At 40.1% G+C, this 25,431-nt stretch overlaps 1 protein-coding gene across 2 annotated transcripts; it reads right to left on the bottom strand.

Annotated features, from left to right (window-relative positions):
* Positions 1 to 1,033: 1,033 nt before the first annotated feature.
* PLA2G12B (phospholipase A2 group XIIB) lies at positions 1,034 to 25,431 on the bottom strand. 2 transcript variants are annotated; one of them, XM_028109740.2, is made up of 4 exons: positions 25,221 to 25,431; positions 11,475 to 11,563; positions 7,621 to 7,786; positions 1,034 to 1,155 (listed from the first exon to the last, which is right to left on the bottom strand). In XM_028109740.2, exons 1-4 carry the CDS (start codon positions 25,429 to 25,431, stop codon positions 1,034 to 1,036), a joined length of 588 nt encoding a protein of 195 aa, XP_027965541.1. The 2 variants fall into 2 exon arrangements, with proteins under 2 accessions (XP_027965541.1, XP_027965542.1); XM_028109741.2 differs by having other exon boundaries at positions 1,034 to 1,152.

The following is a 25,431-nucleotide window of genomic DNA, read 5'->3' as shown; positions in this document are numbered from 1 at the left end:
CACAACTATTCAGCCCTGAGGTTGTAGCACAGGAATGGCCATAAACAAATGAGAACATGGTTGTGGTCCCAGTAAAACTTCACAGAAGCAGATGTCAGGCCTGATTGGAGCTTCATTTTCCCATCCCTGACCTCAGTGGACCTCAGCCTTCCAAGTGCATCAGAATCAGGTGGGGAGCATTTATAAAACACCAATATTTTATTATATTGGTGTTTTATATTATATATATTCTTTGTTTTTTAATGCTCCTCTGGTGATTCTAATCTGCAGTCAGGGTTGAGAACCATGGTTTAGGGATTGACCGTTTGCATCCCCTCAGATTTCAGGGACTTTTCCTAGCTACCTTCAGTGGCAATTTTTACCACATGCTTCTCAGATCTTAACATAGTTCATTGAGGAAAAAATTGAACCTCAGAGACCTAACTCCATCTGACCTCACCTTCATTGGCCTTAACCAGGTAAGTCTCTGACTTTACCCACCTGTTCTCATCTCTCCAGCACCAGTGGGAATGGTGGTTATCATTGGTGGAACTTACCAGGATGGGCTCTGTTCTCTTCTAAGTGAAATGGAAGCACATTGGTGATAATGGAATTCATTCATCTCTTTTCTAAAAAGTACACTTTATTAAATGTGAGATGCTTACTGGCAACTGAAACATGGACCAGAGGAAAGTCCTTGCCTCCCACATGGTTGGACTCTGCAAAATGTCACTTATGAATATAATTACCAAGTCCAGGAATCCCAGTATTTTTGTCTTTATTTTAGTCTTTAAGAACTGAAATGCCAGGCAAATGTGTCTTGGTTGGGGAGACCATTGTTAAATGAAGAGTAGTCTTCAAATCACTCCATGGCTTCTTTCCAATTCTCCTCGAAGGATGGGACTCACTTCTCAGCTGTAGAACAAGTCTTTCTTTCTCTTGCTTTGTGGTATCCAAACTTCTGGAAGCAAGGATGAGACACATCTGCCACACTACCATCTCAGAGACTGACAGTTGTGGCGTCACTCAAAACCAGGAAGGGATCGCCTCTTTCTCATAACTCTGCTTTCTCCTCTTCTGCACAGATGCAGGCTGCCCGTTGGCTATTCATAAAAGGTCGGCAGCCCAAGGTCCATACAGTATTGAACACAGTATCAGCCAGAGAATCACAGGCTACTTGAAAAAGATGAAAAGAAATAAAAGGTTAACATACAAGACTACCTCAGGTAGTTTGAGTAATTTTAAGAAGCAATGTAATTCCAAGGATTACATGGTATCTGGAGGAAAGTAAAGGCAGTAATCCAAATACAGAATTAAAAAGAAAAACATACATGTAAGAGAAGCTTTTTCGTAAGCTTCCATCCCATCTAATAAAGCAGAATATACTTTGGGGTACCCTTCTTTTATGGGCCTCCAGGTCAAAATCATGTTTAGCAATCAGAATCTCCCATACCACTATGCTCACTCCATGGAAACTCTACCATTTTTGCAGAATACTCGCTCAGGTAACTCTACTATGTTTCCTATAGCTTTCTCTGTTCAAGTGTGGGATGAATAACAATTCACTCATTGAAAAACCATGTGTGTTGGTCAATAATTCTCTTAGGCACCAGGGCTACAAAGACCAAAGTGACCCCTACCCAAGTACTCACAGTTTGGATAAAGAGGTGGGCAGGATGGATAGGTAAACAAATGGTTACACTACACCATGATGGAAGTGAAATCAAGGTTGTATGGGAACCCACAGAGAGACTCTCTATCCCTCTGGGGGTAAGAGTTATTAGGGAAGACATGTCAGAACACCTTCCTTTAGAATTTTGATAGGGATTACAGTGAATCTGTAGATTGTTTTGGGTAGTAGGCACATTTTAAGAATATTAATTCTTTTAATCCGTGATCACAGAATATCTTTCCATTTATTTGTGTCATCCTCAATTCTTCCATTAATGTCTTATAGTTTTCAACGCACAGGTCTTTCACCTCCTTGGTTAAATTTATTCCTGGGTATTTTATTCTTTCAATGCAATTGTAAATGAAAATTTTTAAAATTTTTCTCTCTGATAATTCATTATTAGTGTATAGGAACAAAACTGATTTTTGTATATTAATCTTGTATCCTGTGACTTTACTGAATTTATTAGTTCTAACAGTTTTTTTGGTGGAGTTTTTAGGGTTTTACATATATGATATCATGTCATCTGCAAATAGCAATAGTTTTACATCTTCCATTTTTTTATTTAAAAAAATTTTTTATTTTATTATGTTATGTTAATCACCATACATTACATCATTAGTTTTTGATGCAGTGTTCCATGATTCATTGTTTGTGTATAACACCCAGTGTTCCATGCAGAACGTGCCCTCTTTAATACCCATCACCAGGCTAACCCATCCCCCCACTCCCCCCGAACCCTCAGTTTGTTTCTCAGAGTCCATAGTCTCTCATGGTTCGTCTCCCCCACCGATTTCCCCCCACTTCCATTTCAATTTCGATGTCTTTTATTTCTTCTTTTTGCCTAATTGCTCTGGCTAGAATGCTTCCAGTACTATATTAAATAAAAGTGGTGAAAGTGGGCATTCTTGTCTTACTCCTGATCATAGAGGGAAAGCTTTCAGCTTTTCTCCGTTAAGCATGATGTTAGCTGTGGGCTTGTCATGTATGCTCTTTCTTATGTTGAGATATGTTCCCCTCTACCTATTGTGTTGAGAGTTTTTTTTTTAATCACAAATTGATATTGAATTTCATTAAATGCTTTTTCTGCATCTATTGAGATGACTATATGATATTTATCCTTTATTTTGTTAATGTGGTGTATCACATTGTCTGGTTTGCTGATGTTGAACCATTCTTACATCCCTTGAATAAATACCACTTGATTATGATGTACGATCCTTTTAATGTATTTTTGAGTTAGGTCTGCTAAAATTCTGTTGCAGATTTTTTGCATCTATGTTCATCAGGGATATTGACCTCTAATTTTCTTTTCTTGTGGTGTCCTTGTCTAGTTTGGGTATGAGGGTAATGCTGGCCTCATAGAGTGAGTTTGGAAGTGTTCCCTCCTCTTCTATTTTTTGGAAGAGTTTGAGAAGGTTGGTATTAATTTTTTTAAATGTTGAAGCCATTTAAATGAATGATTAATTCTTCTTTAAATGTTGAAGCCACTTTAAAAGTCCATCTTGTTCATTTGTTGGGAGATTTTTTGATTGCTGACTCGATCACCTTACTAATGATCAGTCTATTCAGATCCTACTTTTTCATTATTCAGTCTTGGTAGGTTGTGTGTTTCTAGGAATTTACCCATTTCTCCTCTGTTGTCCAATTTGTTAGCATATAATTATTCATAGTAGTCTCTTGTGATCCTTTGTATTTCTGTGGTATCAGCTGAAATGTCTCATCTTCCATTTCTGATTTTATTTATTTGAGTTCTGTCTCTTTTGTTCTTAGTGAGTCTAGCTACAAGTTTGCCTATTTTGTTCATCTTTAAAAAAAACAGCTCCTACTTTCATTTATCTTTTCTATTGTTATTTTAGCCTTCATTTCATTTATTTCTGCTCTGATCTTTGTTATTCCCTTTCTTCTACTAACTTTGGGCTCCATTGCTTTTCTTTTTCTAGTTCCTTGAGGTGTAAAGCTAGAGTTTGTTCAAGATCTTTCTTTTTTTTCTTGATATAGGCATTTATGGCTATGAATTTCCCTCTTAGAACTATTTTTGCTGCATCTCATAAGTTTAGGTATGTTGTATTTTCATTCTTCTCAATATTTTTTAAAAAGATTTATTATTTTAGAGAAAGAGAGCAGGGGGAGGGGAAGAAGGAAAGAATCTCAAGCAGACTCTCCGCTAAGTGCAGAACCCGATGAAGGCCTCAATCTCATGACCCTGAGATCATGACCTAGCCAAAATCAAGAGACAGATGCTGAGGTGCCTGGGTGGCTCAGTCAATTAAGTGTCCAACTCTTGATTTCGCCTCAGGTCATGATCTCAGGATCAAGATCAAGCCCCACCTCAGGCTCTGTGAAAGGCAGGGAATCGGCTTGGGATTCTCTCTCTCCCTCTCCCTCTGACCCTCCCCCACACACTCTTTCTCTCTCTCTCTCTAAAGCAAAAATAAATAAATCTTAAAAAAAAAAAAAGTCAGACACTTAATTGACTGAGCCACTCAGGTGCCCCTCAATATTTTTTTCTTATTTCTCTTTTGATTTCTTCTTTGGCCCTTTGGTTGTTTGGTACCATTTGTTTATTTGCTCTCTACATTGCTCTCCCCACTTCTAGTCAATATTGTATTGGAAGTTCTAGACAGGACAGTTGGCAAGAGGAATACGTAAAAGTCATCCAAATTGGAAAGGAAGATGATATGTAGATGGCATTATCTTGTGTATAGAAAAACCTAAGGAATCCACTAAAATCTATTAAAATTAATAAGTTGAGCAAGGTTGCAGGATAATAGATCAATATACAAAATCAGTTGTACATATATATGTATACATATTTATACAACAACATACATACACACATATATTTCTGTACATCGTTAATGAAATAAAATTAAGAAAATTTTATTTATAATAACAACAAAATGAATGAATTAATACTTATGAATATATTAAACAAAAGAAGTGTAAAGACTTGTGTTCTGAAAACTATAAAACATTGTTGAAAGAAATTAAAGAAAATCTAAATAAATGGAGAATTCATGTTCATTGATCAGAAAACATAATTTTGTTAAAATGGTAATATGCCTCAAATTGATCTACAGATTTAACAAAAGCCCTATCAAAATTCCAACTGCCAAGTCTTTCAGAAATTGACAAGCTGAACCTAAAATTCATATGGAAATGCAAAGCATCCAGAATATCCAAAACATCCTTGGAAAAAGAAGGACAAAGTTGAAGGACACTTCCTGATTTCAAAGTTTACCACAAAACCACAGTAATAAAGACAGTGTGGCACTGGCATAGATCAATGGAATAGAATTGAAAGTCTAGAAATAAACACTGCATTTATATTCAATTGATTTTTGATAAGGGTGCAAAAACAAATGTGAAGAAGAATAGTCTTTCAGCAATATGCAGGAACATCTGTATATACACATATAGAAGAATGAAGTTAGACTTCTTTCTTACACCATATGTAAAAATTAACTAAAAGTAGATCATAGACCTAAATGTATAAGCCAAAACAAAACTCTTAAAAGAAGAAACTCTTAGAAGAGCAAATCTTTGTGACCCTGGGTTAAGCAAAGCCTTCTTACATATGACACCAAAGTATAAGAAGCAAAAGAAAAAAATAGTAAATTGGACTTAATCAAAATGTAAAACTTACGCGTTACAAGTAATTTCATCAAGAAAGTAAAAAAACCCCACAAAATGGGAGAAAATATTAGCGAAATCTATATTTGATAAGGGACGTGTGTCCAGAATATATAAAGAACGCTTACAACTCAACAATAAAAAGACAAGTAACCCAATTTAAAAAGAGGCAAAGGATCCAAATAGACATTTCTCCAAAGCAGACACTTAATGGCCAATAAGCACATAAAAAGTTGCTCATCATAAGCAATCAGGGAAATGCAAATCAAAACCACAATGTGATACAATTTCACACTCACTGGGGTCTATAATTAAAAAGACAGAGGGGCTCTTGACTGGCTCATCGGAAGAGCATGTGATTCTTGATCTCGGGGCCATGAGTTCGAGCCCCATGTTGGGTATGGAGATTGCTTAAATAAATAAACTTTAAAAAAAACTGATAATAACAAGGGTTGGTAAGGATGTAGAGAAATTGGAACTTTAATACATTTCTGGTGGGAATGTAAAATAGTACAGCTGTTTTGGAAAACAGTTTGTCATAAAATTACCATTATAACCCAGAATTCCCCTCCTAGATATATATACTCAAGAGAAATGAAAAGATATGTCTCCACAAAACCCCACACATCAATGTTCATACCAGAATTGTTCATAATAGACAAAAGGTGAAAACAACCCAAATGTCCTTCATTTGGTGAATAAAGAAAATACATTATATCCATATAATGGAATATAGGTTAGCAATAAAAAGGAATGAAATACTGATACATGCTACCCCATGGATGAACCTTGCTTAGTTAAAGAAGCCAGTCACAGAAGACCACATATTTTATGACTCCATTTATATGAAATGTCCAGAATAGGCAAATCAATAGAGGTAGAAAGATTTATGGCTGTCAAGGGCCGGGTAGCGGAAAGATGGAGTGGGCTTGCTCGTGGCTATGGGATTTCCTTTTGGAGTGTTAAAATGTCCTAAAATTGATTGTGGGGCTGACTGCATAGTTCTCTGAACATATTTTAAAAGCATTTAAATTGTTCAATTGTATCGTATGTGAATTATATATATATATATAAAGCTATTTAACAACAACAACGAAAATGATCAGAATGTTCCAAGCAGAGGGAACTATAGCGGCAGAAGGATATGGTCCATCAACCCAAGGAGTTTGGAATGGCAGAAGTCCGGAGAGAAATCAGAAATATGCATGATGATGCTGGAGAGGTAGGGTAGTGGATGAGAAAGGGCTACGTATATCATACTAAGGAGTTTGGATTTAATCCCAAGGAAGAGGAACCAGTTGAAGGACTTATACAGAGGGTGGAAATGACTGGATTCATGTGGTACAAAAATATATCTGGTCCCTCTGGGGAAAAATAGATTGGATGGGACCAGAGATTTGATTAACTTGCAATAACCAGTTAAGTGGTATATCAAAGAGATATTTAGGAGAAAGAATCGATAGGATGTTGCTTAGAGGAAGTAAGTTGACCCGACCCTAGATTAGCAGCAGGTACTTATTCACCTTTTGTAGGTACAGATAGTGTAATACTCCCTTTTACGGGGCCTAATTAATTATTCATATGTTCAAGCCTTTCACACATTCCCTTTAGGACTACACCCTAGACATCGATCTATGAAAACAGTCCAAGATTCTTTCTCCTGCTGACATTCTCAAGTGGCATGAGGCCAGCTCCTTATAAACTTAAATGTCAAACTTTGCCATCTAAAGATATATAATGCTAATACCTGGATGTAATGTTCTGGCTTTGGAAACTAAAGGATTAAAGCTTTTCCTAAGGTGAATTGGGGAAAAGAAATTACACAATCAGCGCTAGAAACTGGGTGGCTAAGCAGTTGTTTAAAAATAATTATCCTCAAGTATACAGAGAGCTTCACACAAAAAAGATAGGTTTTTACAAAATTCTTTGCCCAACTGAGAACAAAATAAGGAAAAAAGGGCTTACACCAAACCAAGTTGTCCTATACAGAGTAACTCCTGATACGGAAAATTATTTAATAGTGGAATGCATAACCAAAGCCAGTTGGGCAACTCTTTCTCTGGTCTTAAAGGACAGATTTTTAGATCTCTGGGAAGGCTTTGGTGTGGCCTGTCCATCAGGAGTGTGGCCAGCGGCTCCTGGGCAGGACAGCAAGAACTTTAGTAAAGGAATGCCCAGAATCTTACTTCACCCTTCTTATGTTTGTCACAGTGTTCTAGAAAGAAAGTTCAGTGAGCTCTAATGGTCCCTTTGCATAACCCTCTGGATACATTTCTGTATGAAAACAGGAACAGAACTCCCTGCTCACCAGCAGATGCCCTTAAGATACCTACCTTCCACGTTGGAGACAAAGCCCAGACTCCGCTTCAGGTCAGAACAGATAGAGTGGAGACACCATCGGAATTTTGCATCACAACGATACTTATTGGCACCGCAAGTATCATAACAGACGTCCAGCTGGTTGCAGCACTTGGTCATTGCTGGAATGCCCAAGTCCATCTGGGGAAAAGTGAAGGAAGAAAACGCCGCGTTTAGACTAAGGACCTTAGGCAACCTTGCCCTCCTTGTTATGAACTAGCCAGTCCTCAAATTCCTGTTATACATTCAGATCAATTCTGAAACACCAGCCTCTCGGGAGAACACATCTGGTTGACAGTCACGGGATGTTAAGTTTCAATCATGGTTCAGTTATTAGTTTATGAACTCTGAATAGTGAATTTTCCTCTTTTTCTTTTAGAAGTAGTGATTTTCAAATTCGCAGGCCACCATAGTGATGAGAATAGAGATCAGAAGGTTAGTCAAGAAGGCAGAGCTGCAGGACTTCCAAATCCAACTAAAACCTATGCTATGTGAGATTTTGCTTGAGCCAAGGACCTGAAAGCTCAGAAGTATGAAAAATTAAGCCTCAGTTCATCAAGAGGTCACCAGCATTTATCAGGGACCCATCCCACACAGCACTGTTTTAAAGGTTGTGTTATGTGTCAGGGAGCAGGGTGGGCTCTAGAAGGCATGGTTCCCGACCGTGGGCTGACTGCAGTCAACAGCGAGATCTGACACACACACACAGACATGTATTAAGCATCCTATAACAGTTGCAAATGTTGTGGCATAAACTGAGTAATGAGGTTCATAGAATACCACATCTAGAGTTTGATAACTCTACATGGGTTTTTTTGGAGAGGCTTATTAGTGATGAGGGTAGACTTAGGGTGTAGCAGGTAAAGAAAGGAGATATGAGCAAATCATATGTGAGCAAGTCAGTTTGTTTAGTCTTTCAAGGGCTTAGCAGGGATGTATTTGTTTGTTTGTTTATTACTTTTTAATTAGAGAGAAAGGCAAGTCAGTGGATGGCCCTGACTTGCAAAGTAACCGGTAAGAATTGATCAAAACTCTGGAGCAAGGCAAGCACATGATGGAATGAATGATTACAGAGAGTGATCGTTCTGTGGTCTGTGAAATAGTTTGGAACAGGGGTGTTGAGACATAGGTAGAGCATCTTAGAATCTTTTGCGGTTCTTCTGTTCATAGACTTGGACCCAAGGGGAGACTGTGGAAATCTGGTTTCACAATATAGGTGGGGATTGATTGATTAATCAGCTACTATAGATTCTTTCCATTTGGGTCTCCTTAAGTGGTCCCTTATTTGAACTTTTACTCCAAGGACACCTAAAGCAGAATATGGACATTGATAGTTTAAAATGCCCTTCTGAGAAAAAGAAAAGAAAACACATTGTTACATTAAGAGATAATGTAACTCATTAGACAAGGTTACAGCCTGGGCCCTGCATTTCTGGGCAGATTCCTATCATCTGATTCCTTCCATTTTGCTTGTACCTCATCCCTACAACTAAACATACATCACAGCAGAGGTAACTGAAAATTCGATGAGTATAGTTGCTATCATTCAAGTCAACTAAATTCTTGAACTAGGTCTAAACAATACTTGTACCAACAAACAAAATGGCATTATTCCCGAAATAGAGTGCCTACTGTTGTTGAAAACTGACCCCTCCCAAAATATGTAACGTGAAGACAGAGTTTGGGGGTAAAGAAGGGACATGGTTTATTCCTTTGGCAGGCAAAGGGGGCTGCAGCTGGCTAACGCCTCCGAGATCACACGCCTGTCCTGGGGTAAGAGGCTGAGAGGTTTTATAGAAAAATACAGGATTGGGGCAGTTTCAATAGGAATCTGGTTCGTGCTACCAGCTGTGCCCCGTATGTCTTCAAGCGCTGGTGCCGGCCATCCACGTCTTGGTACTAAGTATCAACATTCATACTGAGTCCCTAGAACAAAGGGCTCTACAGAAAAACAGTGATGGGGAGGGGGAGGTTTCAAGAATGAGGAAGAGAAAAATGTGTTCACAAGTCAAGCCTTGCTGAAGCATTAATGTGTCCATCTTCATTTCCATCCATTTGTACATTTCCATAGAGGTTTCAATACCACTTCCATAGTTACTAAATTGGTATCAAGTATATTTGCCAAAAAAGGGGATTTCTCTAATATAAATATATATTTGAAAAGATTGCCTTTCCTCTGTGTCCATGCACGTACTGATGATTGTGGATTGTGGACAAGGCTGGGCCTACGGCAGTGCAGGTTGTGCAGTGTGCAAAAGCATCCTATCAAAGGGGCACCTCCCCACAAGACATCATAGATTTGTATATTTATTAAGAAAAATGTCTAGCCAGGGCGCCTGGGTGGTGTAGTTGGTTAAGCGTCTGACTCTTGGTTTTGGCGCAGGTTGTGATCCCAGGGTCCGGGGATCCAGCCCCTTGTTGGGCTCTGCATTCAGCACGAGTCTGCTTTACATTCTCTTTCCCTCTCCCTATGCTCCTTTTCTCACTCTCTTGCTCTCTCTCTCTCAAATAAATAAATAAATCTGTTAAAAAAAAAAGAAAAGAAAAATATCTAGCAAATGGCAAATTTCCTCTCCTAACAATCATATATTAGGATAAATTTCTGACAAATAGAAGAGGCAAGGGGACATTTTCCCAATTTGCACAAAAATGCCACATTGGTGGACAGCATTTTGTTTTTAAAGATTTTATTTATTTATTTGAGAGAGAGAGAGAGCACAAGCAGGAGGAGCAGCAGAGGAAGAGGGAGAAGCAGATTCCCCGCTGAGCTGGGAGTCTGATGTGGGGCTTGATCCCAGGACCCTGGGATCATGACCTGAGCCGAAGGCAGATGCTTAACTGACTGAGCTACCCACGCACCCCAGTGGGCAGCATTTCTGATAGAAGAAAAAACATTTTCCTGCTTAGAAGACTATTACAAAGTAAAATCTTTCGAATCAGCGGAAAAGTGAAGTTGAGCCTGACTAAGGCAGAATTCAAAATTATAGCTTAGGTGTGAAATCCCTCTACCTACATTTTACATAACACCTCTTTTCTGAAGTAAAAAAGATAAAAGGGCCTCCAAGAGGTCTTAAAATCAATCAGTTTATTACTTGTTTTCAGGGAAGGCCAGTAGTTTGAGAAACGGCCAGCAGTAGAAAGAGAAATGTTGAGCCAGCGGTTAGATTGGGGGGTGCGGGTGGGGGCTGGATGCTTGTATGTGGGTGAGTATGTGTAGAATACTATGATCTTAGTACTCTAAACATAGTTGGTTTGATGCTACCAGCTTGATCTCAGCCACTTGCCAAAGTCTTTGCTGGTCAGTGCCAAAGGCTCCAGCACATCCTGGGAAAAGTCTCACTAAATTTAAATTAGTCAAACTTGTCAGATTTCATATGAAGTGATGTTTGATCCCTTACGATTTGGCTGATACTTGCAGTGGTGATTTTAAAGTTCACTACATAAGGTCTTATCTGAGGAGAGCTGCCTCTGATAAAAGGAAATCAGATACTTTCTTTGAAAATTATCTCCCTTACTCTGTATCCAATTTTTTTAAAGACCTCATTTATTTATTTGTCAGAGAGAGAGAGCACAAGCAGGGGGAGCAGCAGGCAGAGGGAGAGGGAGAAGCAGGCTGTCTGCTGAGCGGGACTCGATCCCAGGACCTTCGGATCACAACCTGAGCCAAAGGCAGATGTCTAACCGACTGAGCCCCCCAGGCATCCCTCCAATTTAAAGCAATTCTACTGCTCAGCCATATTCCATAAATGATCACTCCCATCAGGGATAACTCTTGGACTTGCCTTAGTTAAAACCAATCAACTAAGAAAATAATGATGGTGGTACATACACTTTCTGGTACCTTGAGGCCCAGGAAATAGGAGCTGCAGCCGTTGGGCTCCTGAGGCTTGTAGCCAGGTCTGGGCATGGGTGCCTTTCCTAGCAGGAGAAAGAGAGGAAAGAAGCAGAAAGAAATATTTAGAAATTAAGCATTTGGGAACATTCATCAAACAAAAATTATCTAAAAGCATATTCAATGTTTCCTTTAAAAGTCATCATTCGTCACCAGGTAGTCACATCCCGGTTCGGTGGTAATTGATGGTGATGATGATGATAATGTCATAAAAGGGTAACAATCTTCAGACTAGTTTGGCGTTTTTCTCCTACTCTCAGAGAATTTTATGAGCATTCATTTACTAACAATTCTAATGTTTGCTTTTATTTTTTTCTTTTCTCATTTTTATTTCTTATTCTTTTCTTTTATTTAAAATCAGTTAATTAACATACAGTGTATTCTTAGTCTCAGAGGTAGAGTTCAGTGATTCATCAGTTGCCTATAACACTCAGTGCTCAGTACATCACATGCCCTCCTTAATGCCCATCACCCCTGTTACCCTCCACCTCCAACAACCTCAGTTTGTTTCCTATAGTTAAGAGTCTCTTATGGTTTGTCTTCCTCTCTTATTTCGTCTTGTTTGATTTTCCCCTCCCTTTCCCTATGATCATCTGTTTTGTTTCTTAAATTCCACATATGAGTGAGATCATATGATATTTGTCTTTCTCGGACTGACTTATTTTACTTAGCATTATACCCTCTAGTTCCATTCACTTCATTGCAAATGGTAAGATTTCAATTTTTTGATGGTGGAGTAATATTCCATTGTGTATATATAATACCACAACTTCTTTATCCATTCATCTGTTGATGGACATCGGGGGTCTTTCCATAGTTTAGCTATTGTGGACGTTGCTGCTATAAACATTGGGGTGCATGTGCCCCTGGAATCACTATGTTTGTATCCTTTGGATAAATACCTAGCAGTGCAATTGCTGGGTTATAGCGTAGCTCTATTTTTAACTTTTTGAGGAACCTCCATACTGTTTTCCAGAGTGGCTGCACCAGCTTGCATTCCCACCAAGAGTGGGAGTTGAGTGTGATCGAGTTCAAGTTTTAAAGCATTGTGATCTAAAATATGCAGGGAATAATCCCAATCTTTTGGTACCAGTTGAGACCTGATTTGTGACCCAGTGTGTGACCTATTCTGGAGAATGTTCCATGTGCACTCAAGAAGAATGTATATTCTGTTGCTTTAGGATGGAATGCTCTGACTATATCTGTGAAGTCCATCTGGTCCAGTGTGTCATTCAAAGCCCTTGTTTCCTGTTGATCTTCGGCTTAGATGATCTGTCCATTGCTGTGAGTGGGGTGTTAAAGTCCCTTACTATTATTGTATTATTATCAATGTGTTCCTTTAATTTTGTTATTAATTGGTTTATATAATTGGCTGCTCCCAAGTTAGGGGCATAAATATTTACAATTTTACAATCCTGGACTTCAAGCTCTATTACAAAGCTGTAATCATCAAGACAATAATGGTACTGGCACAAAAACAGACACATAGATCAATAGAACCGAACAGAGAACCCAGAAATAGACCCTCAACTCTATGGTCAACTAATCCTCGACAGCAGGAAAGACTATCCAATGGTAAAAAGACTGTCTCTTCAACAAATGGTGTTGGGAAAATTGGACAGCCACATGCAGAAGAATGAAACTGGACCATTTTCTTATACCATATAAAAATAAACTCAAAATGGATGAAAGACCTAAATGTGAGACAGGAATCCATCAAAATCCTAGAGGAGAACACAGGCAGCAACCTCTGTGACCTCAGCCACAGCAACTTCATGCTAGACACGTCTTCAAAGGCCAGGGAAACAAAAGCAAAAATGAACTATTGGGACTTCATCAAGATAAAAAGCTTTTGCACAGCAAAGGAAACAGTCGATAAAAGTAAAAGACAACTGACAGAATGGGAGAAGATATTTGCAAATGTCTTATCAGATAAAGGCTAGTATCCAAAATCTATAAAGAACTTATCAAACTCAACACCCAAAGAACAAATAAGTTCTGCCCAGTCAAGAAATGGGCAGAAGACATGAACAGATATTTCTGCAAAGAAGATGTACAAATGGCCAACAGATACATGAAAAAATGCTCAACATCACTTGTCATCAGGGAAATACAAATCAAAACAGCAATGAGATACCACCTCACACCAGTCAGAATGGCTATAATTAACAAGTCAGGAAATGACAGATGTTGGTGAGGATGAAGAGAGGAACACAAATATATGGAGGTTAAATAGCAAACTACTAAAGAATGAACAGGTCAACCAGGAAATTAAAGAAGAATTTTAAAAAATTCATGGAAACAAATGAAAATGAAAACACCACAGCTCAGAACCTTTGGGATGCAGCAAAGGTGGTCCCAAAAGGGAAGTATATAACAATACAGGCCTTTCTCCAATGTTTCTTAAGTGCATGACTTTGGAGGTCAGGTCCATGCAAAATGGAACTAAAACTCAAGATGTCCTGGGGCACCTGGGTGGCTCAGTCGGTTAAGCCTCTGATTCATGATTTCAGCCTCAGGTCATGATCTCAGGGTCATGAGATCAAGCCCCATGTTGGGCTCCAAGCTCAGTGGGGAGCCTGCTTGAGATTCTCTTCCTCTCCCTCTGCCCCTCCCCCAGCTCACGCACATGTTTTCTCTCTCTCTCTCTAAAATAAAATAAACTCAAGGTGTCTTACTCCTTCATCCACTGTAAGACGAAGCAGAGCATTACCTGATCACACACTTAACAAATCAGAACTTTAACAGTACCTCAAAATTTTTTCAGAATAACTTGAAGGAAATTTTGCAAGATTCCATAAATGTAAGCAAAGCATTATTGATCAAAGAGCAAAGAAAACATCACCATGCAGTATTTGAAACTTTGTATCATAGAACTAAGCAGAAACGATCTGGTTTCTGCTACATGGCTACATGGCTTTTGAGTTATTTTATAATCTTGCAATTCTGTAGAGAGAAGTTTCATCAATGTTATCAATGGTAGTAGTCATCACAGGTAAAGAGAAGCTTGCAGGACAGTCGTAACAGTGAGTATTTTCCTGTTATCCAGCTAAGGAATATGGGACTAAGGGGCGTGTGACTTGCCTAAGTCGTGCACTGAGTGAGGGGAAGTAGCATATAAATCCAGATTTCTTGTTTTATGTCTCCAAAGCCCATGTTCTTCCACCATACCCTTTTTAAGAGATGCAAGACAAGAGAGCATAAGACTGAGGAAATAAGCTAAGAATTAATCCTCAGAATGAGGCACATAGCATTTCTTTTTTCTTTCTTTTCTTTCACCTTCTCCTACAAGGTATTACATTTTTAGTTATTTGAAATATTTCAAAACTGAAGAAAAGCCAGAGAAAACAACACCCATATACCCACTACACAAACATAATAAATGTTAACATAGCCAAACTTGCTATCCATATTTTTTGGTTTAATTAAATGTCACAAGTACAGTTGAAGCCCCCTTTGCACTTCCCTGTTTTAATTTTTAGATACTAAGTCTATGCTTTAAAGCCCTCCCTCCTTATTATCCTTAAAAATAGTTTTGACTATTCTTGGACCTATTGTCTTACAGTTGAATTTTAGAGTCAACTTAGTAAATTCTACAAGAGATAGTACAATGTATTTATTGAAAATACATTGACTTTATAGATTAATCTGGAGACAGCTGATTTTTCTTAGAGTATTCTATCTTCCCAAACATGGGTATAATACAGTTTTCTATTTACTTGGGTCTTCCTTTATGTTCTTCAATAGAGTATTATAATTTTCACCATATATTTATTCTATCCCCTACATACTGTATTATTCAGGTGCTTAAACAAAATAGAATATATCTTAATCCAGAATTAAGAATCATAAGGCTCATATGGCAAATCTGCACTTTTCTGGAACCCAGGCTGCTTCAAGCCTTCTGCTCTACGAGCCCTAGAATGCAACCCTGGCTCTCATGGTTCAAGATGGAGCTTCAGGCAATACATCCACACTGCAAGCAGCAGGATAAAAGGAGGTAGTGGGTCATAGCCCCACTCTTTAATAAACACACTCTGGAATGGTACACGCATCACTTCCTCTTATTTCCCTTTGGCCAGGCCTTAATCAAACAGCAATACCTAGTTGTAAAAGTGGGCTAGGAATTGAAGTCTTTTTTCAATAGAGGCATCCATGAGCCCAGCTTAAAGTTGGGGAGGAGGGGTTTATTACTATAGAAAAGGGGCAGGATAATAGGGGACACTAAGCAGTCTCTGCCACTATCTGTTTGGTTTTTGTTTCTGTAGTATGACGAGTATATGAGATCATGGTTCAAGATGGTCTCCAGCAATCCCCGTCTCTTGGTGTTTGTGCCCTTGTGTGTTATCCCAGGGTCGGTCTATGTGACCTAGGGAATATGGCAGAAATGGAAGTATGTTTCTTCCAAGATGAGGTTATCTATCAGCCCTAGAAAACCACTAACCAACTTTCTGTCTATAAATTTGCCTATTCTGGACATTTCACATAATGAAATCATACAATATGTGGCCTTTTCTGTCTGCTTCTTTCACTGAGCATCACGTTTTCAAGGTTCATTCATGTTGTAGCATGGATCAATATTTCATTTTTTTTATTGTCAGTAAGTGTGATGAACATTTAGGTTTTTCCCACTTTTTGACTATTATGAAAAACGCTACTATAAACATTATTTTGTGTGGACAATATGTTTGCATTTCCCCAGAGAAATAAAACTTCTGGGTCATATGCTAACTCTGTTTAACATTTTGAGGAGCTACCAGACTATTTTCCAAAGTGGTGGTACAATTTTACATTCTCCACAGCAATGTATAAAGGTTCTAATTTCTCCACATCCTCTCCCCCACTTGTTATAATCTGTCTTTTTGATTACAGCCATTCTAATGAATGTAAAGTGGTATCTCGTGGTCATTTTGATTTGCATTTCCCTAATAACTTATTATGTTGATTGTCTTTTTCTGTGCTTATTGGCCACTCATATGTCTTCTTTACAAATACTTTCTCCCATTCTGTGGCTTGTCTTTTTTTCTTTCTTTCTCTTTCTTTCTTTCTTTCTTTCTTTCTTTCTTTCTTTCTTTCTTTCTTTCTTTCTTTCTTTCTTTCTTTCCTTCCTTCCTTCCTTCCTTCCTTCCTTCCTTCCTTCCTTCCTTCTTTCTTTCTTTCTTTCTTTCTTTCTTTCTTTCTTTCTTCTTCTTTCTTTCTTCTTTCTTTCTTTCTCTTTTTCTTTCTTTCTTTCTTTCTTTCTTTCTTTCTTTCTTTCTTTCTTTAGGATTTATTTATTTGTTTGTTTGTTTGCCAGAGAGAGGGCAGGGTAGAGAGAGAGCGCGTGAGCAGGGGGAATGACAGGCAGAGGCAGAGGGAGAAGCAGGCTCCCCACTGAGCAAGGAGCCCAATGTAGGACTCAATCCCAGGACCCTGGGATCGTGACCAGAGCTGAAGGCAGACGCTTAACTGACTGAGCCACCCAGGAGTCCCTTCTTTCGCTTTCTTGATGGTATTCTTTGAATAGCCAAAGTTTTTAATTTTGATGAAGTCTACTTTCTTTTTTTTTTTTAGGTGAAATTCACATTTCCGTCTTAAAGTGCACAGTTTAGGGGCATTCAGTACATTCATAATGTTGTGCAACCACTGCCTCTGTCTACTTTCAAAACATTTTCATCACCCTCCAAAGGAGATTTCGTCACCCTCAAATGCCCATTAAACATATTCTCTCCTCCTTCCAACCCCTGGCAACCACTAATCGGCTTTGTCTCTAGGGATTTACCTCTTCTGGATATTTGAATAAGTGGAACCATATAATATGTATCATTTTGTGACTGCCTTCTTTCACTTAACATAATATTATCAGGGCTCATCTGTGCTGTAGCATCTATCAGTACTTTGTTCTTTTTATGGCTGAATGCTATTCCATTCTCTGGATATACCACAATTTGTTTATTCATCCATCCATTGATGGACATTTTGTTTGTTTTCATCTCTTGGCCATTGTGAAGAGTGCAGCTGTGAACACTGGTGTGCAAATATTTGTTTGAATATCTGTTTTCAATTCTTTTGGGTACATACACCTAAGGAGTGGAATTGCTGGGTCATTTAGTAATGCAATGCTAAACTTTTTGGGAAATTATCCAACTGTGTTCTTCAGCAGCTGCACCATTTTAAATTCTCACAAGGAATGCACAAGGGTTCCAATTTCTTCACATCCTCAGTTTCACTACACTGTATCCAGGTGTCGATTGTATATTCTTCTCCTGGTTGGAACGATCTGAAGGCCTGGTTTCCTTCACTTCTGGAACACATAGCCACTGTCTGAATGTTTTCTTTTCCTCATTCTCCTTAATTTCTCCTCCTGGGCCTCATATTACTGAATGATGAATCTTCTTAACTATGTCCTTTATATATCTTAACCTCTCTTTTACATTTTCCATCTTTTTTCTCTCTCTGCACTGAATTTTGACCAGTCCATCAAATCTATTTTCCATTTCACCAACTCTCTAGGTTCACTAATCCGCTATTTAACCCATCCACTGAGTTTTTTCTTTCAATGACTATAATTTTCACTTCTTGGAATCCTGTTTGATTCTTCTTTTAAATCTGTATATTCGTTTTCACTGAGTTCTATTTTTTTATGTTTTCTAGTCCTTCTTTTATTTACTTAATAATTTCAAATATTCTTGTTATATTATTTTATGGTCTCCAGTCGTTGGGATGCTAAGTCATTTTTTAATGTCTGCTGAGTCTCCCTCAGGTTCGATTATTTTTTCACATGGTATGTAATAGTTTAGTAAGACTTCAACTTCAGAAGGGCTTGTTTTTCTAAAGGAATTCCTGGGCCCTGGGTCATGTAGTAAAGAGTGGTTCCTCAATTACCTTTGCTGTGGTTCCAGGAGTCTTAAGATTCTACAAACACTAGTATTTATGTGAATTTTTCAGCTTGGAACTCATCCCAGGCCAACTGTATAAGTTCAAATTCCTCACCTGTGAACAGAATAGGTTTGGAGTAGTGATTTTTTTGGTGGGTGTTCTTTATTCCGCTTTCAAGCCTCAGCCCCAGGGGGATGGATATCATCCCTGCTACTTTCTTAGAATATTGGATAGATCTTTTCTAATCCATTTAAACAGACTGGGCAGGGACGCCTGGGTGGCTCAGTCGGTCAAGCGTCTGCCTTCAGCTCAGGCCATGATCCCAGGGTCCTGGGATCGAGTCCTACATTGGGCTCCTTGCTTGTCAAGGAGTCTTCTTCTCCCTCTGCCTCTGCTGCTCCCCCTGCTTGTGCTTGCTCTCTCTCTCTGACAAATAAATAAAATCTTTAAAAAATAAAATAAAATAAAATAAAATAAAATAAAATAAAATAAAATAAAATAGACTGGGCAGCTCTTCAGGCTCTAAGCTTTATACAGACTGTTCATTTCCAAATTCCCAATTCTTACAAGTGAAAGTTATTCTTCCTCTCTTTGTATGAATATTTTTTAATAGTTTTTTAAAAAGATTATTTATTTATTTATTTGAAAGAGAGAGAGAAAGAGCATGAGCAGGGGGAGGGGCAGAGAGAGAGAGGGACAAGCAGGCCCCCCACTGAGCAGGGAGCCCTATGTGGGGCTCAATCCCAGGACCCTGGGATCATGACCTGAGCCGAAGGCAGATGCTTAACTGACTGAGCCACACAGGTGCCCCTCTTTGTCTGAATATCAAAACTGATTCCTCAGCCCCTAGAGTCTACATATGTACCTGACTAAAAACTCCAAGGTTTTTAGCATCAGCCCCTACTCACCACTTTGACATTGCTCTTCCCCTTCAACTGGAACTTACAGGTTTCCCTTTATTCCATTTTAGCTCGAGACTGTATTATTTTTAATGTTTTCTTTTCACCCAACATTTCTTATTTGTAATGGAGAGGAACTGTGCTTATTGATGGAGTCTGCCAGCCCACCAGTAATCCTTACATGACTTTCCAAAGTTCTTGAGAAAGGTAACCTACCATTGATATGGTACTAACCTACTCTGTGTGTGCACATTTGTGTGTGTGTGTGTGTGTGTGTGTGTGTGTGTGTGTGTGTGTGAGAGAGAGAGAGAGAGAGAGAGAGAGAGAGAGAGAGAGAGAAAGAGAATTACCAGGAGTTGGGGAATGGGTAAAATGTACTAAATAATGTTAGCAATCAAATTACACATATGAAAATAATCACACTATGCCATAGATTAAATGTGAATTGTCTCTTGTAGGTAAGATGATTATGGTGATTTTATTTTTTCTTTGGATTGTTCTTTTTTTTTAACATTTTATTTATTTGAGAGAGAGGGAGAGAGAGAGAGAAAGAGGGCACAAGCAGGTGGAGGGGCAGAGGGAGAGGGAGAAACAGACTCACCACCAAGCAGGGAGCCCTTGTGGGGCTCGATCCCAGAACTCTGGGATCGTGACCCGAGCCTAAGGCAGACGCCCAACCAACTGAGCCACCCAGGTGCCCCTGGATTGTTCTTTTACAAATGTCCTACACATACCAACTTAAAAGAAATTAGGGGGGAAATTTTTCAGGAAGAAACAAATGTGTAAATTTTGGGATAAAACTTATCTCTTTAATAATTTTGTTGATAAAGAGCTTTTGCAGCAGACACAGTGCAGTTTTCTGGGGTTACCCTCTGCCTTTTTTGTACTTGGTGACTCACAGAAGATAAAACTCTGATATCCCAGTTTGAAAGCTAATGGAATGCCAACTCCAGACACTTCCTACCTGTCCTGCTATGATGGTTTTTCTTTCTCTTTCTTTCTTTCTTTTTTTCATATTTAATAGTTCATGATAGCTGCAGGAATTCCATTTAGGAATGAAGCTTTAAAGAAAGTTCTAAGTAAAAGGGTGATGGTTTGAGTCTGGGCAGAAATAATTTACTATATCCTCAACTGATAGTTTGAGTTGTTTTGAGTTGCATTGAGTCTTTACAGTTTGATGTTTTGAGTCTAGGCACTCATAATGTACTATGTCCACAGATTAATTTTATTTTCTGGTTTTGGCTATTTACAGGAGTGGGGGGATGACCACTTGGTCCTTTAGTTCATGGGTTGGCAAACAATGGCCAAGACCAGCCCATTGCTGGTTTTGTATAGCCTGCCAGCTAAAAATTGTTTTTATACTTTTAAATGGTTGGGGGGTAGTCAAAACAAGGATAATATTTTGTGTCATGTGAAAATTACATGAAGTTCAAATAGTAGTGTCCATAAAAAGTTCAACTGGAACACAGCAGGGGTCATTCATTACATTTTAGCTATGACTGCTTTCACAAAAAATGCTAGCAGAAGGTTGTTACAATTGTGATGTAAGGATGGCTTTCTAAGCAAGACACAACATTCAGAAGCCATAAAGAAAAAGACTGACAGACTTGATCTCATGAAAATGAAAACCTTCTGAACAAAGTGAAACACCATAAAACACGTCAGACACTTAAAAGACAAACAAGGGAGATTTCGGAGGAGGGTCAGCCATGAAAGCCGAGTTCTGCCACAGGGCATGCACACTACCTCCCACACCCAACCTTTTTTTCCCTCTCACGTTTGTCGCTGAAAAGCACAGTAAAAACTTCTGGGCTTTATTACTCAGGTCAAGGGTTATGTCTTCCCGGGAGGGTGTGCCTCTTCTCCCCACCCAGCTAGCTCCTGCAGACACTGTGCTCCACTAGAAATCTAGAATCAAAGTACTTGACTTGAAATGTATATCCTTCCAGGCTCACCTGGGTGGCTCAGTCGGTTAAGCGTCTGACTCTTGATTTCGGCTCAGGTCATGATCTCAGGGTGGTAGGATGAGCCCCAAATTGGGCTCCACACTCAGCAGGGAGTCTGCTTGAGTTTCTCTCTCCCTCCCTCTCCACCCCTCCCCGGCTCATGCACGCTCTCAAGTGGGCATGCTCTCTCTCAAATAAATAAATAAATCTTGAAAAAAAAAATAAATGTATATCCTTCCAGAAACACTCAAATATAGCATGAGGAACACATCAAGGGAAAAAAGCAGAACAACGACAATTTTACTGAAGCAGTAAACTCTATTTCAGTTGCTAAAACTGATTAAGTTACTGCAGGAGGGAGGATGACGAGTTTGTCCTGGTTTGCCTGGGACTGCGCCCGTGTTAGCACCAGAAGTCCCTACCCCAGAAATCCCCACTCCCACCCTGCCTCTTCCCTCGGGCCCCAGCAGACTGGGACATTGGGTCACCCTAGCACGAGAACAATCTTTGCCTCTAAACCAGTGGCTATTTCCTTTTCTCAGGCTGTGGATCCCCTTAAGAATCTGATGAAGGTCACGAATCCTTTCCCTGGAAAAATATACAACACAGGTTCATAAAATTTTGCTCTAGATTTTACACAGATAAAAAGCCCTCTTGAAAAAAGAAGACGATATTTAGAGACTTTTTCTAGAACTAAACCCAAGAAGAAATTCATCATGAGGTCCTTTTATCAAAGTGTGAATGTGGACAGTATCTTCAATCATGATTTACAAGACACAGAAACTCTGCTCCAAATACCCTCATCCAGAGACCTTCATAAAGGCACAGAACACTTAAATCATCATTCGATGATTTCTTCCAGAAGCTGAGAGGGTGTTGTCCAGCCACTGGGATTTCTGTGTTTTTTAAGTTTATGTTGAAAGAGAACGGGAAGAATCTGAATGCATAATTAACCTGTTCATCAGGCCATCTTTCTCATAAGGTTTATAAAATTTATTTGCTATCTGCCATACTCCATACATAGCACTAATTCTTTCTATATATTCTCTTTAGTTCTTATAACAACCTTGTAGGTTGTAAAGTAGGTGTTATTAACATTATTTATAAACATGAGTCAACAAAGGTTGAGTTAGGTAACTTGCCCAAGGTCACCCACAATGGAATTCACGCACCCCTACCCCCAGTTCAAACCCATGATTTTTCCATTACTAGTTATTTCTCAAAGTCTGGTTCAAGAACCACCTGTACAGTTCCAGAGTCCTACCACAGACCTACTGGATCAGAATCTCTGGGGGTGGGAGAGGGAATCTTGTTCACATTAGTGCAGACCTCTAATAGCAGTTGGGTTACATCTGTTATTGATACCTGCTGAATCTCATTATATTGATAGCCCAATCCTTGGCAATTACAGATTTTGTGTGTTGACAAGAAAACAAGCTGCTATAGATCTAAAAAGTGGGGAAACCGATGTTGACACAATGTTGTTCACCTGTCTGAACAACCCTCGGGCTGAAGTTCTCCAAGAATGACCTCTTAAAATAGCGCTCCATACCTTGACTGCACTTGGTAATCACCCGGGAAACATTAAAAATACTGATGTCTCCAACCCGCAGAGATTCTGATTAAATTGGTTTGGGCAGCAGGGGTTTTGAAAGCCCCCCAGGTGCTTGTTAAGTGCAGGGCCAAGATAGAGAACTATGGTTTTAAGTAGTGGTTAAGTACCTATCAAATAGAAATTTTTTCTTGTAGACTACTTGTTGCTAAATTATTTCCTCTGACAAAAGATTGCACCCTTCAAAGCAGATTTTTTTTTTCTCAGAAGTGTGGTCGCAGGACCATCAGCATCAGAATCACCCGGGAACTCTTAGAAATGCAAATTCTCTGGCCACACCCCTGACCTACCGCCCTACCCAATCAGAAACAGGGGAGAGGCCGGGGAGGGTGGGGGGAAGGGGTTGGTGGCGGGGCAGCCGTCTTTTTAAACAAGCCCACCAGACGATTCAAAGCATAGGGGAGTTTGAGAACCACTGCTTTAAAGAAAGAAGCATTATGCACAAGAAGTGTATCACAAAGCAAACTGAGAAAGGACAGAGACCCGGTTAATTATTAGGTATTATCTGTTCCAAAGATTGCTTGATTGACGGTCAACCTGAGAAGATATTTTGTACTGTTTGGCCACAGCCTCCAGGTCCTCAGCTCCACTGAGTTCCAAAGGTAATAAGGCTTAACCCCGTATTTCCTACGTGTTTTTCAGGCCCCTCCTTACGGGCTCTGTTTTCAGAGTGAGTGGAGTTATTTGCCTTCCCGCAATGTCTTTGTTGACTATGCCCCATCCCCCATCAGTGACTGCTGACCCTGTCCAGGTAGAGGCTTACAACCAAATTTTGCTGAAATCTTTTAATGCTGTTTTGTTCGAGAAGGAAGGAGAAGGTTTGATTCTTGTTTTCCTAAAAAAAATTCCTGTGGTCCTGTATTTGCTAAACCACAGGCCTAAGTCTCTTATTGCCTGTAGGAAGGAAAACGACACCTGTATTTATTCAATATGTGAAGTGCATTACCTCCTTCCTGCACCACTGATGCAAACTGGGTGAGCACAGTCCAGTGACAAGGCACCTCTGCATTTGCCCAACCCACCTTGGACAAAGATGGGGCGAGGGGCCCAGGGGGTCCTAGCAAAGACGGCTTTTTACCCTATGGGATCTTCGCAGAGAAGATGCAGCTCCTTTGTTCACCATAACTGTATGTGGTTAAAACGTGTGTCCTGCGAGACTTTTGGTTGTGCTGCAAGGATGACCCATTGTCTTTGAGTCACTTGTGGTTCGTAAGGAAGTGCTGTCCCTGGCTCAAAGATGGAAGGGAGTGAGCGAGACTGATTGGGTGAGTCCAGCAATTAAGCAGCTTTTTTGAGTTTCTCTCTCGAAGCTGAGCTTTATCTGCTGAGTGTTTGGAGAAAATATTTCTCAAATGGTTTCCTGCTAGGCTAGACTGACTCACCATTTTCATCCAATCTCATGATGAAATATTTGATAAATGAAGCCATAAAACGAATGCTATGTGGAACTGTGTGTCTTTCGAAAACCTGCTCAGCCGCATTTAAAGTCACCCCTGCCTCCCGGCTGCGAGGTCCAGGGCCCCGCTTTCTGCTGCCCTTACACATCCCCTGGTGCAGAGAAGGGAGACCTGACGCCAGGGCCTCCTCTTGGCAGTACGTGTGCACCCTGGCTCCCAGGGACCCTCTTTACAACTCCGGCAGGGTAGGGCTCCTACCCGTTCTCAATTGTACATCGGACATCAGTCCCTCAGGCCTGACGCAAGGCCTGCTCAGGGCCCGACCCACGGTGGGCAGAGACGGCTGGCTGCAAGCCCTCCCTATCCCCTGCAGGCCTTGCTGCTGAGCAAGGCAGCGGCAGCAGGGACTGCCCTCCTGGGAGGGTCAGACACACTGACGCCTGTCAGAGACTGACAGAGCTGGAAGGAAGGTGTGAACTGCATGAGGGAGAGAGTCACAGCGCGGCTGAGGAGGCTGTTTCACCCGCTGGCAGAATTGTCTCCGAATGCTCATCTCCAGTGTTCATCCATAGGAACTCCTCCCAAAGACCCCTCATCTTCACCGCCCCCCCCCCACTCTTGCTTCCTGTTCCTCAGAACTGGCCTCACAGCAAACTCATTAAAGAGGCCCCGGGGAACAAGGCTCCCTGGAGTAAGTTTGTTAGAAAAAATACAGGCCGCTCAGTGAAATTTGTATTTCAGGTAAACAAGCAATAATTTGTCAGCGTGAGTGTGTCCCAAATATTTCAAATATATTAACAAATTATTGGTTGTTTATTTGAAAATCAAATTTCACTGGGAGTCCTATGTTTTTATCTGCTGCATCTGGCAAGCCGACTCAGGAGGTGGCTGACAGGGAGAAGGGCACGCCAGACTGGGGCCGCGCTCCGGCTGCCCGCAGGCCCACCGGGGGAAGCCTCGTGTACACTTACCGTATCGACATCGATACTGACAGACTCCATTTTTCCCTCCCAGCAGCTCCAGAAAGGAATCGAAGTAGCTGTTGACAGATTCAAAGCTGCCCCTGATGTGCCGAAGGCCCCAGTCTGAATAGGACTCCTCAGCCTCGGGGCTGGTGTCACTCTGAGCCAGGCCACCTCCCAGGCTGAGCCACAAGATCAAGAAGCCGGTGGCCAGCTTCAT

The sequence above is a fragment of the Eumetopias jubatus genome, unplaced genomic scaffold (genome assembly GCF_037043125.1).
Source record: "Eumetopias jubatus isolate StellerSeaLion01/CBP00866 unplaced genomic scaffold, mEumJub1_p1.0 scaffold_17, whole genome shotgun sequence".
Taxonomy (NCBI): Eukaryota; Metazoa; Chordata; class Mammalia; order Carnivora; family Otariidae; genus Eumetopias; species Eumetopias jubatus.
This window is presented reverse-complemented; position numbering and strand designations above follow the sequence as displayed.

What these genes read in the sequence shown, in the direction of transcription:
- PLA2G12B (XM_028109740.2), bottom strand. Translation starts at nt 25,431, where the DNA reads ATGAAGCTGGCCACCGGCTTCTTGATCTTGTGGCTCAGCCTGGGAGGT. An exon ending in GCCTCAAGGTACCAGAAAGT is followed by an intron (nt 7,787 to 11,474) that starts GTATGTACCACC and finishes ACTTTTCCCCAG; the next exon opens with ATGGACTTGGGCATTCCAGC. An exon ending in CTTTGTCTCCAACGTGGAAG is followed by an intron (nt 1,156 to 7,620) that starts GTAGGTATCTTA and finishes ATCTTTTTCAAG; the next exon opens with TAGCCTGTGATTCTCTGGCT.